General features: G+C 41.5%; 1 protein-coding gene across 4 annotated transcripts in view; it reads left to right on the forward strand.

The window, feature by feature from the left end:
• Positions 1–14333, forward strand: part of NEK7 (NIMA related kinase 7) — a 137655-nt gene extending 123322 nt beyond the window's left edge. For 3 of the 4 annotated variants that reach the window (XM_018060813.1, XM_018060815.1, XM_005691057.3), the window contains one exon: positions 11421–14333. In XM_018060813.1, coding sequence (XP_017916302.1) covers positions 11421–11552 — 132 coding nt within the window. In that variant the 3' untranslated portion in view covers positions 11553–14333. The remainder of the gene's footprint in view (positions 1–11420) is intronic. The other variant, XM_018060814.1, reaches the window with a different exon arrangement.

The raw sequence follows: 14619 nt of genomic DNA on the forward strand, positions 1-14619 counted from the left end.
AGCTACTGCTAAATTTTTAAGGCTCCTGCCCGAAGAGGAGACGCACAGGGAACATTTTTGTTCATGAGAATAAAAGCTGTGCCTCCAACCAGCCTCGACTGGTAGGAGTCGTGAGGAGCTCTATGAGGTCTATTTCCAGATACAGGCTTTCCGTGGGGAAGAGCTCAGAGCTTAAGAGTTTGGGATTTTTACATTTCTTATAATCTAAGACATAGATTAACTTACGCATTAGAAACCAAAACTGAGAAGTATTGCTAGTATTCTTTGGAAAAATGAAGTTGTCTGTCAGATCTTTCCTGTTGAACTGTGCTATTGTAATTATGTGCAAATGATTAGGGTTCTTGATTGAAACATCTCAGCTGCACATGACTGATATTTAGAATGTGTATTTTAGAGCTCCCTAAAATAATAGCTTTATGAATTTGGTGATCAGTATTCTTTTCTAGTAGGGATCTCATCCATGTATAATAGGGAATTACTGTACTTAACAATAGAAATATTGGGTTGAAAAGTGGATATTTTCCCTGAACTCTCTCTTAGTTTTAATTAAATTTAGTATTGTTGGTAATTCAGGAAGATCCCCTGGAGAAGGAAATGGCAACCCACTCCAGTATTCTTGCCTGGAGAATCCCATGGACAGAAGAACCTGGCAGGTTAGTCAGTCCACGGGGTCTCAGAGTCAGGCACAACTTAGGAACTAAACAACAGCAACAAAAATTGTTGGTGATGAAGAAATTAACATCAGTGCAGCAAACAATTTTTGAATACTTACTGTGTCCAGGGATTCCTGATTCCCCTGGCCCCTCATAGTCTGAACTGGGTTGAGCTGCCCAGACGTTCTGGTCATAGCACCCTCTCTTCTTTCCTGAACTCCACCATGCAGGTTCTACCAAAAGGCCCAGGAGTTCCCATCTTGGCTGTGGGTGCTGTTTCCTCTGTTGACATGCCCCACCCCCTGTGCCTTATCAGGTGAACTCATTCTCTTTAGAGCAAAGCCTGGCCGTTGCCTCCCCCTTAAGTCACCCTGCTCCCCTTCCTCCACTTCTCAGGCCCTCTTCCCTTGGCAGTCACACTGCTCTATAATTCCTTTTTTTTTTTCCTTTGAGGTATAGTTGATTTACAGTATTATGTAAGTTTCAGGTGTACAGCATAGTAAGTCACAATTTTTAAAGGGTATTTGTCTTTCCCTCCTGACTTATTCACGTACCATAATACCCTCCGAGTTTATCTATCTTGTTGCAAATGGCATATTTTTTACAGCTGAGTCGTATTCCATCACGTATGTGTATCTGGTCTTCATTGCCTGGTGGCTTCACCTCCAGACCTGTCTAGCTCCTGTGCCTGAAGAGCAGTGACTGCTTTTCATCTGTGTGTCTCTAGGGCCCAGCACACTAAAAAGTAAAAAGGTTCAGTGATTGATCAGTCAATAGAGAAAGTGAGTTAAAGGAATAAATGAGAAAAAGAGTGAATGAACCGATTAATGTCAATGGAATGAGTGAGCGAATGTTCCTACAGAACCCGCTAGGTAGTAAGGAAGAAATTACTCAAAAGACAGGTCAGGGGTGTGATGTTTCTTTTATTGATACTGCCTGCAAGTGATCTTTTTCAATCTTGTAAACAAGCTATATCACATCTAGAATGTCCATATCCATTTACTAGGAAATAAGACGGATTTTTTTCCCCTTCAGCTTCAATGTTTAGTTTCTTTGGGAGACCAATCATCAGAATTATGCATTTTTCACTCTTGTTTACTAAATTATCTCAGGAAAATCTAAGATTAAAAAAATGGTAAATAGTTATATTGAAAATCATTTAGAAAGTGCACACTGTGGTTCTCTATTAAGTTGGTTCTTTTTAGTCAATATCTGAAAGTCTGAGCATTAACACCATGCAAAATATATATTTGTCTTTGCTTTTTTTTTTTTTAATTAAAAAATCCTAGCTAGCCTAAATAGAAAAGACAGGAAAAGTTGGAGAGAATTGTGCCTCAGAGGTTTGGAAGGAAGTTCTGAAAGTTGAGTAAAGAGTTTGCAGATGAAAGTTAAAAATGAAATGGAAAGAATAAGAGTGATCTTGGTTTGAGAAAATAGAGTAGGGAGAAACTGAAGATTTGAAAACAGTACTTGAGTGAAAAAGAAATTTGAGCACCTGTTAAAATGTGGTAAGATGGTTGAACCATTTTAATGAAGTGAATGGTGTCATGATAACAGTGCCTACTGACCTGAACTGTTAGGCAAATGCTTATCTGTTTACTAGTAGCTTTAAATCTATTAATGTAAGTGACACAGACCTTTGCAGAAGACAGGATTGTAGTTATCTTGTAACTGTATTTTTGAAAGCTTGCTCATTTAGTACCTCTTACTACTTTTAGAGGTAAAAAAAAATATATATATATATATATATAATCTTGGAATTAGAATTATTAGAACAGTAGTCATTTTTCACATTATTTAATGCCTCTCTTGTTGTACATTAAGTTTGTTTGTTTTGTGGCTCTATATCTCCAGCCCACAGATAGAAAAATATCTGTTTCTATTAAAACTCAGTTAATGAGACTTCTCAAATAATGCAATTAATCCTTTAAAATACCAACCTAAAAGGTCTAGTAGAGAATGGATGGAGTCTCATAAATGTTCACCTCCAAAATCACCTTTTCTTTCTTTTTTATTACTTCTTCCATTATGTTTTCTTCCTTCTTCGACACTGTCCCTTTCTTTTCTCCGCCCTCCGCCCCTTTAAGTTAGAGAAATGGAAGGCAGGAGAGGAGGGTTTTTTCCCAGAAACAGCTCAGCAGTACACACTGGACATGTTCTTCCCCACCACTTCACTCAGATGAGTAAGAATTTCCAGCATCATTTTCATGATTCCTGTTTTTAAAAAAAGCTGAAGCAGCATCGTGATTGACGCATTGTGTTCCAGCTGTACAGCAGAGTGATTTAGTTATATGCATGTGATTTTTCAGATTGTTTCCCATTGTTTATTACATTGTTTTCCATTATATATCTGTGACAAGATATGTGTAGTTCCCTGTGCTATACAGTAAATCCTTGTTGCCTATCTGCTTTATGTGCAATAGTTTATATTTGCTAATCCCAAACTCCTAACTGGCCCCTCCTCCTCTCCCTTTTCCCTCTAATTCCTGGAAGCTTTTTGTTTTTTGAGGAGCCTCCATACTGTTTTGCATAGTGGCTGCCCCAGCTTACATCCCCACCCACAGTGCAGGGGGGTTCCCTTCTCTTCAGCGTTTCTTATCTGTGGACTTTTTGATGATGGCCATTGTAACCAGTGTAAAGTGATACCTCATCATGGCATTTTTCATTATTCTTGAGATTAGATAAGTATTGATTTTTTTTCCCAGAGTACTTACAATATAAGGATTAAAAAGCTTGGTCCTTGCTCTGCTTTATTATATATGAATAACAAAATAATAATATACTTTGAGTTGAACTAAACTGACCTCAGATAGTTATAGGTTATTGTAGAGTATAGATATATTTACATGGCTTTAAATAAAATTGGAATACTGAGGTTTCTTTTTTTTTTTCAGCATGTGAAATCACCATTTTCTTTCACCCACATAAGAACTTTGTTGCTAAAGAAAGGTCTGCGGGAAACATTCTTCCGGTTTCACACCTGAGTAGACAGGGACCCAGCAGTATCAGAGGGAACCCTAGACTCCAGGGCGCCCTTCCAGCATCCACTGCTTGTGCCAGGGCAAAGGAAGCGCCCGAGGGGGCCTCTCAGGGGTCGCGTGTGGTCCCTCCCCCGGCTCCCGGGCGCCTCTGCGTTCCCTGTACCTGCTCTCACCCGACGCCTCCTGCCTCCGCGGGGCTCTGCTTCCCTGGGGGTGCCGCAGCTCGCTCAGAACACTCTTCCGCCTGGTAGTGGCTCAGCCAGGTCACACTGAAGGGAAAGAGGGAGGGAATTTTGCAGAAGGGCAGGAATGATGTTTACATATCAGAATATGGAAACGACTGCGTGTTTCAAATAAGGTATAAGAAATATTGATCCACAGCTGTGCTGAACAAAAAACAAAAGTTTTTTGCAGTGTGTTGTAATTTTACTGATGCTTCATTTCCCAAATGGTTATCCTTAAGGAAAGTACCGATTGAAAGCTTTAAAAACCCTAACTGGTGTTTTGTTTCAAGTCATTTATTTTCGGCTGTGCTGGGTCTTCATTGCACAGGCTGTTCTCCAGTTGCGATGGAGGCGACCCTCCAGGAGCAGTGCCTGGGCTTCTCGCTGCAGCTTCTCCTGTCGCAGAGCGCGGGGGCTCCGGAGCGCAGGCTCGGCAGCTGTGGTTTACGGACCTAGTTGCTCCGCGGCTCGTGGGATCTTACCGGGCTGGGGATCAAACCCACGTCTCCTGCATTGGCAGGCGGATTCTTTACCACTGAACCACCAGGGAAGCCCCATAACTGGTGTTTTAAGCAGAAACTTACAAGTAATTTATTTTTATATGTAAAATTCAGAATATGCTTAAAGAGGCTTTTTAAGAAAGTTGCCTCATTAACAAAAAACATGACCTTTGTTTTAGCTCGGAAAAGAGCTACTGTACGTAAATTTTTTTAAAGTGTCAGGTACAGATTATTTTTGCATACTTTGAAACTTAAATCTTTGTATTCATTTGATCAGTCTAAATCATTCTATAAGAATATTTAAATGAGACACTATATGGCACAAATAATACTTGGAAGTATATCTGTTTTCGCAAATATTTCTCTAGTTCTGATTATTATGTAATCCATGCTAAGTTACATGAGAGTATTTTACTTTATTTCTTAAAAAAGTTTTGACTACTCCAGGTCTTAGTTGTGGTGTGCAGGATCTAGTTTCCTGACCAGGGATCAAACCTGGGCCTCCTGCCTGGGGATTGAGGCGGCACTGGGCTACCAGGGGAGCCCCGAGAATATTTTACTTTAAAATGTAGGAGGATATCTAATAATATTAAATATAATCTCTAACCGTGCCATTATTTATTGAAGTTAATATTAATTACCTCAGACACTATTAGGAACATTTGATTTTCCTTCCTGAAAACGGTTTTAGGAAGTTTGATAACGCCCATCATTTATAATATCAGTTGACCACCTTCCTTCACTCAGAGTTGCCATGTAAGAGTAGATCTTTAAACTTTGAATGTTTCATTTTTGTTTAAAAAAATATACATATAAGCAGGTCCTTTGTTCACTTATGCTTCTGAAGCAACACTGGGGACTCACTCCTCTAAGAGGAATCCAAAGCAGTGCCCTACATTTCACGCATCCTCTGGGATCCTGTGAAACCATTAACTTTCTGTAAGACGCTTCTGTAAGTTTTCAGAAGATGCTGAGTGATCTTTAGTTGCGGGCTGAAGCCATTGCGTCACCGCGTAAGGATTCTGTGTGGGAGGGCTTTCTCCCCTCCCGCAGCCCCCCAAGTCAGTCACTGGTGACACTTTGGCCTACGCATCAAATCTGCCTCCTCGTTTTGTATAAATGTCTAAAGCGTCGACAGCCAGTGTGTGTTGATGCATTAGACCCACTTTGGGGGGCTGCAGTGTGTCCTTGGCTCGATGGAAACGGGGTGTCCGGGAGGCAGATGCATCGTAATTGGTCTCAGAGGAACGGGGTTGGGGTCAGCAGCAGCGCCCAGAGCCCGGGTCTGTGTCCCGATCCAAGGCCAGGCTGCACACAGCGCGCCCGTCTTCCCATGATGCGGCTAAGCTTGATGCTTCATCACCCGTCAGTGGGGACCGTCAGCACTCCCCTTTTAATATCTCTGGTACCAACCTATATGCTTTGGTATTTCTTTAGAAACATATCGATCATAGCATTTTCTCTTTTTTATTGAAAATATTCATTTATTTCCATATGACTGATGGCTTCATAATCCTTAGAAATGTCAGAGAATTCATTTTATTTTTCCTTTATATGACTTTTCTCTTTTAAATGTTTGTGTTGCTTTTTAAATTTCCCTTAATCATCTGAATTAAAGTTTTTTCTTCTGATTTTGTAAAGACTCCTACAAATTCAGACCTTTTTTACCTTATTTTTAGCTTGTTCTATAAAACAGTTTAAAAACAACACAAAGTACATGTTTTTATAAACGTGTAAAGTAATGCAAATTCAACAGTTTTCTTGAGATAAACTATGAAATGTCTTTACTTACATGAAATATTTTACTTCTGTTTATTTTTATTAATCTAATATCCACTGATTTGGGAATTCCTTCTACAAAGTAATAAATGGGAAGCTAATTCCCTCCATTCAAACTCAAAATTTCTTTGAGCAAGTGATTGCCTGACAATATTATGAGAAATTAAAGCCTGACATGTAGGAATATATATAAAAATTTTTAAAGTGATTATATGAACAGATGTCTTCGTCAACCATACTTAATAATGTAGTACTTAGAATCATGTCAAAAGGTTGGATAGTCGTTCAGGATTTTTAAAGTAATTTTTTGCAGAGGCTTGCAGGAAGAGAAAGTTTTTGTTTGTTTGTTTGTTTTTTCAAATGTAAGACTAACACTGAGAGAGCTCACTAAGATGATTATTCCTTTTTGATTATGTAATGTCTGTCTGATAGAACACTTAGAGGCTTTTTTTTTTTTTTTGGATGTATCATGTCACTGTGTAAATTCCTAACCTGGTATAAAAAAATGGTTCCATGTGAAAATTCAAGTACATTTTCTCCGGAGGTAGTCACTGTCACTTTAATGAATGAGGTCACTCTAGTCAGAATATGAATCTGAACAGTTTTGTGTCTTGTAAGGCCCTTGTCTGGATGTTGGGCAGAGCCCTAGAGAAGATCTTTTGGTCTGTTTTTAGATCAGAGCTGGCTGTGAACTGTGAGGGCGACCCATTCACCTTAGGAACCAGATGAACCGGCGTCAGAGCTGGCTTCTTTTGAGGGTCAGACCACCTGTTGTCGTTGTTGCTCAGCCTCTCATTCACGTCTGACTCTTTGCGACCCCATGGATTGCAGCACGCCAGGCTTCCTGGTCTTTCACCGTTTCCCGGAGCTTGCTCAAGCTCATGTCCACTGAGTCAGTGATGCCATCCTACCTGCCTGCCTTTGCCTGTTAGGTCACCCACCTTTGTGCACAGGTGGCTGTGAGGGAACCTGCAGACCAGGTGGGGCTTTCCCTGGGGTAGGAGAGCAGTAGTTTTAAAAGCCAGGTGTCTGAAGCCAGGCCACTTCAGTTCCCCTCCAGGCTGGGCACCTTACCGCCTCTGTGGCCTTGGGATGCCGCCCCCTGCACCCTGCAGAGAGCTTCTGAGCTGGATCCAGCTGTGAGAAAGGGCAGAACTAAATCAGCAACAGCTTTCAGGAAATGGTCCTCTCTCTGCGTTGGCACCGGAAGCAACTTCAAAGCCCCAGAGTTACCTCTTGGCACATGGAGATGCCTTTTATCTGAACATGTTCAGGAGATGGGGTTCCAGATGTCCCCTGGAAACTTAGAAATAACTGCCAATTCCTAGGAGCACCTCCATCTTGGCATTGTGGCTTCCAGACTGTCCGCTGGCTGCAGAAAGTGCGCCCGGAGCACTGAGTGAGGCAGCCTGCCACGTTCAGCTGTTTAACAATTAAAGGCTGGGGGCTGTCAAGCAAAGGGAAGAGTTTTTCCTCATTCTCTAATTAATGACTGCTTAACCCCAACTGCCATCTCTTAATACCATTCCTGTATTCTGCTGTGTGGGCACCTGTTTTATCCTTGTCTCCATCATGTCTGAAGCACACGTAACTCTCCCACGTCACAGAGATGCTGTCCTTCCGTATACGTTACGAGAAGGGTGAGCGGTGACCTCACTTGCAGAGCTTAAAATTGTTACTTGGCGTGACAAGAGACTATGCATATATCAAAGTGAATTTTGCATTTTTAAAAAGCAAATTATTAAAGACGTAAAACTTGGCCCATGGCCGTTTGAAACATAAAAGTAGTAAGTTACCTGTTGTTTTTTTCCCCCCATTTCCTTTGCCAAAAGACTACTGAAACTGGCTCCTCCCACCCCCGGCCTCTGCTGGGTTAATATGTCTACTGAAATGTATCTTTAGAATAACCAATAGTTATCAAATATCAGAGAAACATCCCTCAAACTAAGAATACAGGCCTGGGTAAATCTTCCATAACATGCTTACAGTCCACCTTTTTTCAAAAAGGATTTGAGCTGACTTACAATAGAAGACACAGATTAGCAGTTATTAATGCAGAAACAGAAGTCAAGTTCAGAACCAAGGGGAGAAGGGCATGTAAACACACCTTCCCTCTCGGCCAGCAGAGTGGCTATAGCACGTCTGCCTGGTTTCGAAGGAAACAGAAGCAGACCATGTTTTTAAGGACGAAAGTATACCTTCTCTGTCCCTCAGAGAAGATGGAATTTTCCCCTGCTGAATTATGATGGGAATATCACCTGTAAGGGCCTGTGAGTAATGTACCCAGCATTGGCTTATCCCAAGTTACTAGGATGAATGGGGCTTCCCTGGTGGCTCAGCAGTTAAGAACCTGCCTGCCAGTACAAAAGACACAGGTTCGATTCCTGGGTTGGGAAGATCCCCTGGAGAAGGAAATGGCAACCCGCTCCAGTATTCTTGCCTGGGAAATCCCATGGACAGAGGAGCCTGGCAGGCTACAGTCCATGGGGGTCACAGAGTCAGACACAACGGAGCTGACTAAACAGCAGCCTAAGGATGAACGCTGTTTCTGAGTCTTCCCTAAACTCCCGTGCTCTTCAACATGTTTGACAGGAGCTATGTATCATACCTCTCAATACTCGGATTCATATTTTTGAACATTCAAACTTTTGAATATTCACTCTACCATTGTGTATCCCTTGATAAGGACCTGTGGTGATAGGTTCTGTTCTGCTGCTTCAAACAGCAAGGCAGGCTGACACCTTTGATCGAAGCTGAAGCGTCTCACCACTCTGCTCACCTGCTGGAAGTGAGACCAGCCTCCAAGTACCTGCATGAAGTCCTTGAGATGTTAGTGTCTCTCCCCTAACCACTTCTCATCCCCCAGTATCCACCGTTTTCTCTTAGAACCCAGAAACTCATCTCTTAAGTGGAACTCAGATACACCTTAACCCAGTGGCATCCCTTTCTAGTGATCATGATTTGAAATTACACAGTGATTGTCTGTAATCTTGGTGCTTTCTCCTGGCGGCAGAAACAAGTGGGGGCCAAGCATCCGCTACAGTCGATTGGAAGGTGAACCCTATTCTGAATTATTAGGCAGGAAAAGTAAGGTTTCTTGACCAGCCTGAAGGGTGTGGCACTTTTATTCAATCAAAAAACGGCTATTGCATCTGCTTGGATCCTGGTTAAATAGAATGAATGTGGGTACCACAGTTATCCTTTCTGCTCCTTTTTATCATTTTTATCTCTGAACAAAATTTCTGACCACTAGATAACCTGTTAGAAAACAGTCTTTTTATATATACGTATCAGTAAAAATACTTTTCCTCCTGTCTTCTATTGTGTGTACAACTGAATGTATTTGTTTTTATTTTAATGGGTAAAATGCCAACAATCTCTTTCTGATTCAGATCACGATAACACAAAGGCTTGTGTGCAGCCACACCCCTTCAGGATGTTGAATGCTGTCCCCTGTGCCACTGCAGAGAACAGACCATGAAATCCTTGGACCCTCCCAGTAGGTCTGCCATTATCATTGGCATCTTTGAACTCCCAGAAGTGAAGCTGACTCGTGAAGCTTCATTCTGATAGAATCACATCACCTGAGGATTAGCGCTAGAAGAATCCTTATGGGTCCTCTACTCCAGCCTCTGTCCTGAATTGATGAAGAATCAAACTTCTCCAGACAGTGCCTTGAGCCAGCAGGTGTCCACGGGCTCCTCCCTTTCCATCCCCTGGGGGCCTCCTTACACACACCTTCTCTCCAGCTGACTGTTCTCACTGGCGGTGGGCTTCTCCTCTGTTAACACACTCAGCCCACAGATTTTAGCATTAGTTTCTTTTTCCTCCAGATGAAAAAATCTTCTTGGTGGAAAAAATCTTGATGAAAACTCTGTAATTTGATAATTTAAATTATCAAACAGTAATTTGATAATTTAAATTATCAAACAGTAATTTGATAATTTAAATTATCAAACAGTAATTTGATAATTTAAATTATCAAACAGTAATTTGATAATTTATGTGCCACTATGGTGAGAAAGAATAATGCAAGTTTTCAGAGTTCTGAGTAATTTACAAGTAAGGAAGTAAGTGTTAGTCGCCCAGTCGTGCCCAACTCTTTGCGACCCCATGGACTGCAGCCCACCAGGCTCTTCTGTCCATGAGATTTTCCAGGCAAGGATACTGGAGTGGGTTGCCATTTCCTTCTCCAGGGTATCATCCAGACCCAGGGATCAAACCCGTATCTCCTGCACTGCAGGCAGATTCTTTACCAACTGAGTTAATAGTCCTTTTTTGACAAAGACACTTAAATGCTAGGGCTTTCTTCCATACTTAAATGCAGATGGTAAAGAATCCACTTGCCAATGCAGGAGACCAGGGTTCAATCCCTGGGTCGGGAAGATCCCCTGGAGGAGGGCGTGGCAACCCACTCCTGTATTCTTGCCTGGAGGATCCCCATGGACAGAGGAGCCTGGCGGGCTGCAGTCCATGGGGTCGCAAATATTTGGACAGGACTGAGTGACTAAGCAGAGCGCAGCACTTGAAGGCTAGGGAGTCTGGTCCTTCCTCTTGATATGGCTTGTCCTCTGAAAGACGAGATTGTGAAGACATGTGGCTCCATGAATCACAGCAATTAGAATTAAGAATGAAGTGCCCTATTCTTCAGTCATCGGCTCTAGGGTCAGATGGAAGGATATTTTCTTAATTTATCAAAATATACTTTTTTCTGTGACGTAAGTAAGTAAACCTCAGCCCTCTCATCTGTAACATGAGGACACAGGTGCGCCTTCATACAGTTGAGAGAGCACTATTTGTTTCTTACCTTGCTTATAATTTATTATTCTTAGTTTGAAGGAGTGCTTTTACTATAATAAAAAATATTTGTATAAATTCAGATATATAATAAGCTGGTTATTAAAATTTAAACTTACAATGAACATTGTTGTAGTAAATTCTAGATCAAACAATGTGTAGAGAGATCTATAGTCATTAATAACTCAGAGACATGGAGTTTAAAACTTCCTGTCTGCTGTGACTGCCATCCTCTGATCAGACTTTTCTGAAAGATAATCAGGTCACCAGAAAGCCACTAGATGGTAGAAAACACTCTTTGCTTGACCGGAACACTCACCAGTGAATATGCTTCTTAGAGCCTTCAACTAACTAAAGTCACTGACAGCGGTCACACATATTTCCGGCCAAATATTTACCAGCACACGTGCATTCCTGGTAAACCCAGAGCTGTGCAAAGCGTGTTCCTGTACCTCACCGCCCGGAGTGGTTCCTGACCTGAAGCAGGTTGTGTTCTCTTCTCCGCAGCTGCGACAGCTGGTGAACACGTGCATCAACCCAGACCCGGAGAAGAGGCCAGACATCACCTATGTGTACGACGTGGCGAAGCGAATGCACGCCTGCACCGCCAGCGCTTGAGCGAGGCCGGCAGAGCGCGCCGCTCGAGTGTTCTTGAGCAAAGCGCACTTCCTCCTCCTGGGTGTTAAGAGTCCTACTTCAGAGCTAACGTGCTTTGAATCCTTAACCAGTTTTCATCTAAGCTTCATTTTGTACCAATTTAAGTCATCTTCTCTCAAACCCCAATGACTTTGGAATAGTCAGATTGCATGTTAGGAGAGCAGACGGAACACAGTGGTTCTTAATGGCGAAAGAATTTTTAGAACGCTTTCTAGTCTTTGTGCTGATCAGTCGTGTTCAGGTAAACTCTCAGTGCCAGACGCCGGCGACCTGGCTTGGCCCCGTCAGGACAGACGCGCAGCCCGAGGACAGTGTCTGAACACGTGCCTTGTGTGCTTTCCCGTCACGTGTGGACACCTGAGACGAACACAATTGTGAACTGTTGTGACTATTTTACTTTTAGAGTTTGAAGTATGTGTTTTAGTTCTTAGCATTGTAACTTTCAAATAGAATTCTTAAAGCTAAATATACACATACATTTTTGTTCATGAACTATTTGAGAAATTTAAAATCCTTAGCTTAAACACTCAAAATGCAACTATTAAATGTGAAAAGATTTGGGGACAAAAATGTGAGTCAGACACTGAAGAGTTTTTTGCTTTGTTTTAGTATCTTTGATATTCTCCTTGCATTAAAATGGTATAAATGAATCCATTTAAAAAGTGGTTAAGGATTCGTTTGGCTGGCTGGTGTGATAGTAATTTTCAAAGTTGCACACTGCCCAAGGCTTTTTTGTGTGTTCTTGCTATTTGTACATTTGAAGACTATTATTTGAATAATCCTGCAGTGCTATACTTCAGTTCCTTTATGAATTTAAATGCTCTACTCATGATCGTGCACTATAGTATATAGCATATGTTTTTATTCATAGAGTTTATCGAAATTCTGATTGGTCCCCTTCTGAAAGTTTTTTTTATATTCTTCAAGTTACTTTCCTATTTATATTGTACGTGAGTTTTATCCACTAGTGTTTCAGATGTTCTGACAACATTATAGCCTTGAAAGAATATTTGGTATGCCAACACTTTTCCTGGAAGGAAAACATTTTTTTAACTTTTTAAATTCGGACTGCCCCGTGTGCGCCCTGCCTTGTTAGAAAGGAAGAGGGGTGTGTGTTGCCCTGTGCCTGGGGACGCGGACGCCGTCTCAGTTCATCCGACAAGGCTGCAGTTTTAGGATCTGTTTAAAGAAGTGAGAGCTAGCCACACCGCAGCCGGAAGTTTTATGAGCTAAACATTTCTGTTGAGAAGCTTCTAGCCAAGTCCTGTATTCATGCCCGCAGCTGCCCAAGGTGGTGTCGTTTACAGGAGCGGGCAGAGTTCAGTACCTGCCATCATGGAGACGTTTGCCCTGGACGCCTCCGTGTTAGCGGTGACCCACTCCCACACGGCCACATAAGGACCACAAGGCCACGGTCCCGTCACCACCTAAGAACCCCGTGCCGCCCCAGAACCTGCTCAGTAACCCTGCCGATGGGAACCCCTCGTGCTCAGAGAGTGCCTGCCCTCAGCCCGTATAGCTGCTGGTTTTGTTTTTTCCATAGAAGTATTTTTCTTACAATCATTTGAATACTTTCATTTGTAAACATTTAAAATGTACAAAGTGTAGACGTCTTGTTTTTCTAAATTTAATCAGCTACAGTATCAGTTGTGAATTAGGGTGATGTACCCCAGTGCAGGCGGGGAGAGCTGGTGGCTCTGCATCCCAGGCTGCAGGGACGCCCCAGGCCCCTGGCGTCCCCACGCGCGTCTCCAAAGTAGAATCGTCTCTGTTGACCTTAGTGTCCTGTTCATTTTAATGTAATATGACTGATGGAGATGAGATGTCCTCTACTTGGAACAAATATGCTCCTTGTTCTTGCAAAAAGCCATCTAAAAGCCATTAGCTGGATCCCCTCACAGGACTTCTAAGCAGAGATTTAAACTTTTAAGTGACCCTATCTGCTATAAGGAAATTGGGAAGAATTTAATGATCAGGGGAATCCATTATTGTTTTCTACATGTGGAAACTTTCTGTCTTGGATATTTTATCTTTTTTTTTTAAATTTCAGTGTTCACATTTTTCTGGAAGAAACCACTGTGCACAAAACAAATTTTAATTCTGAATATTTCAAAGAATTGTGAAGACGATGAGAAGTTTTAATGTTTTATAATCACCTATGAAATGTTCTCTTTGTATTTTCTGTTTATAAGTAAATTTTGTATTGATTAAATAAAGCATTTGACTTGAAATGAGGAACAGTAAAATGAAAGGTACATCTGATTTCTAACTCTTATTCAGACTTTGGTACCAGTTCCCCAGGGCACAAGGTGGGGTGACCTTGGTCCGTGTGCCGATGCCTAGGAATGGTGGACGAAGGGTATCCCTGTATACATAAAGTGCTCAGCAGTGTGCACTGATGGTGAGTTCAGTGAGCTGTGACGGCCACTCCGTGACCCTTACCATCCTGCATGGTCTCCATTACAAAACACCCTGCTTGTAGCCGTACACTGCAGGTGTTGCTGTTAACATTTGCATATTTATTTTAACCACAATGTTATTCATATTAAATGTTTTTTCTTTAAAATGAATGTATTATGTTTATATCCCACCAATGAATAATTATCTTATGCCTCATATTTCAATAGTACTGTAATATGAACTTTTGTGAAATACTTTTATTTTGTTATGCTTCAAATACACATACTAAAAAGACTCTGTTGTTAGCTTTGAAAATTGTATAATATCCTAATATAAATAAAAGTATAAAAGTAAAAATAAGCATAATAAGTTTTTCAGGTATCTGTGATTCTCCCCCCCCACCCCCACTAAATTCTACCACTGTTGATTTCACTCAACAGTCAACCTACAGAAACAGTTCTTAATTCGTTTCCATGAATTATTTCTTTATCCTTTTGGAGATGGCTAAATATTGAAACAGTTGGGGGGTGACCATGGTGGGCCGACAGACCCTAAGAGGGAAGTCTTTAAATGTGCATTAAACTAAGGCACAACTTCACAGGTCCCTCTTTCTCTTTGATACATCATT

Source organism: Capra hircus, chromosome 16 (genome assembly GCF_001704415.2).
Source record: "Capra hircus breed San Clemente chromosome 16, ASM170441v1, whole genome shotgun sequence".
NCBI classification, from domain to species: domain Eukaryota; kingdom Metazoa; phylum Chordata; class Mammalia; order Artiodactyla; family Bovidae; genus Capra; species Capra hircus.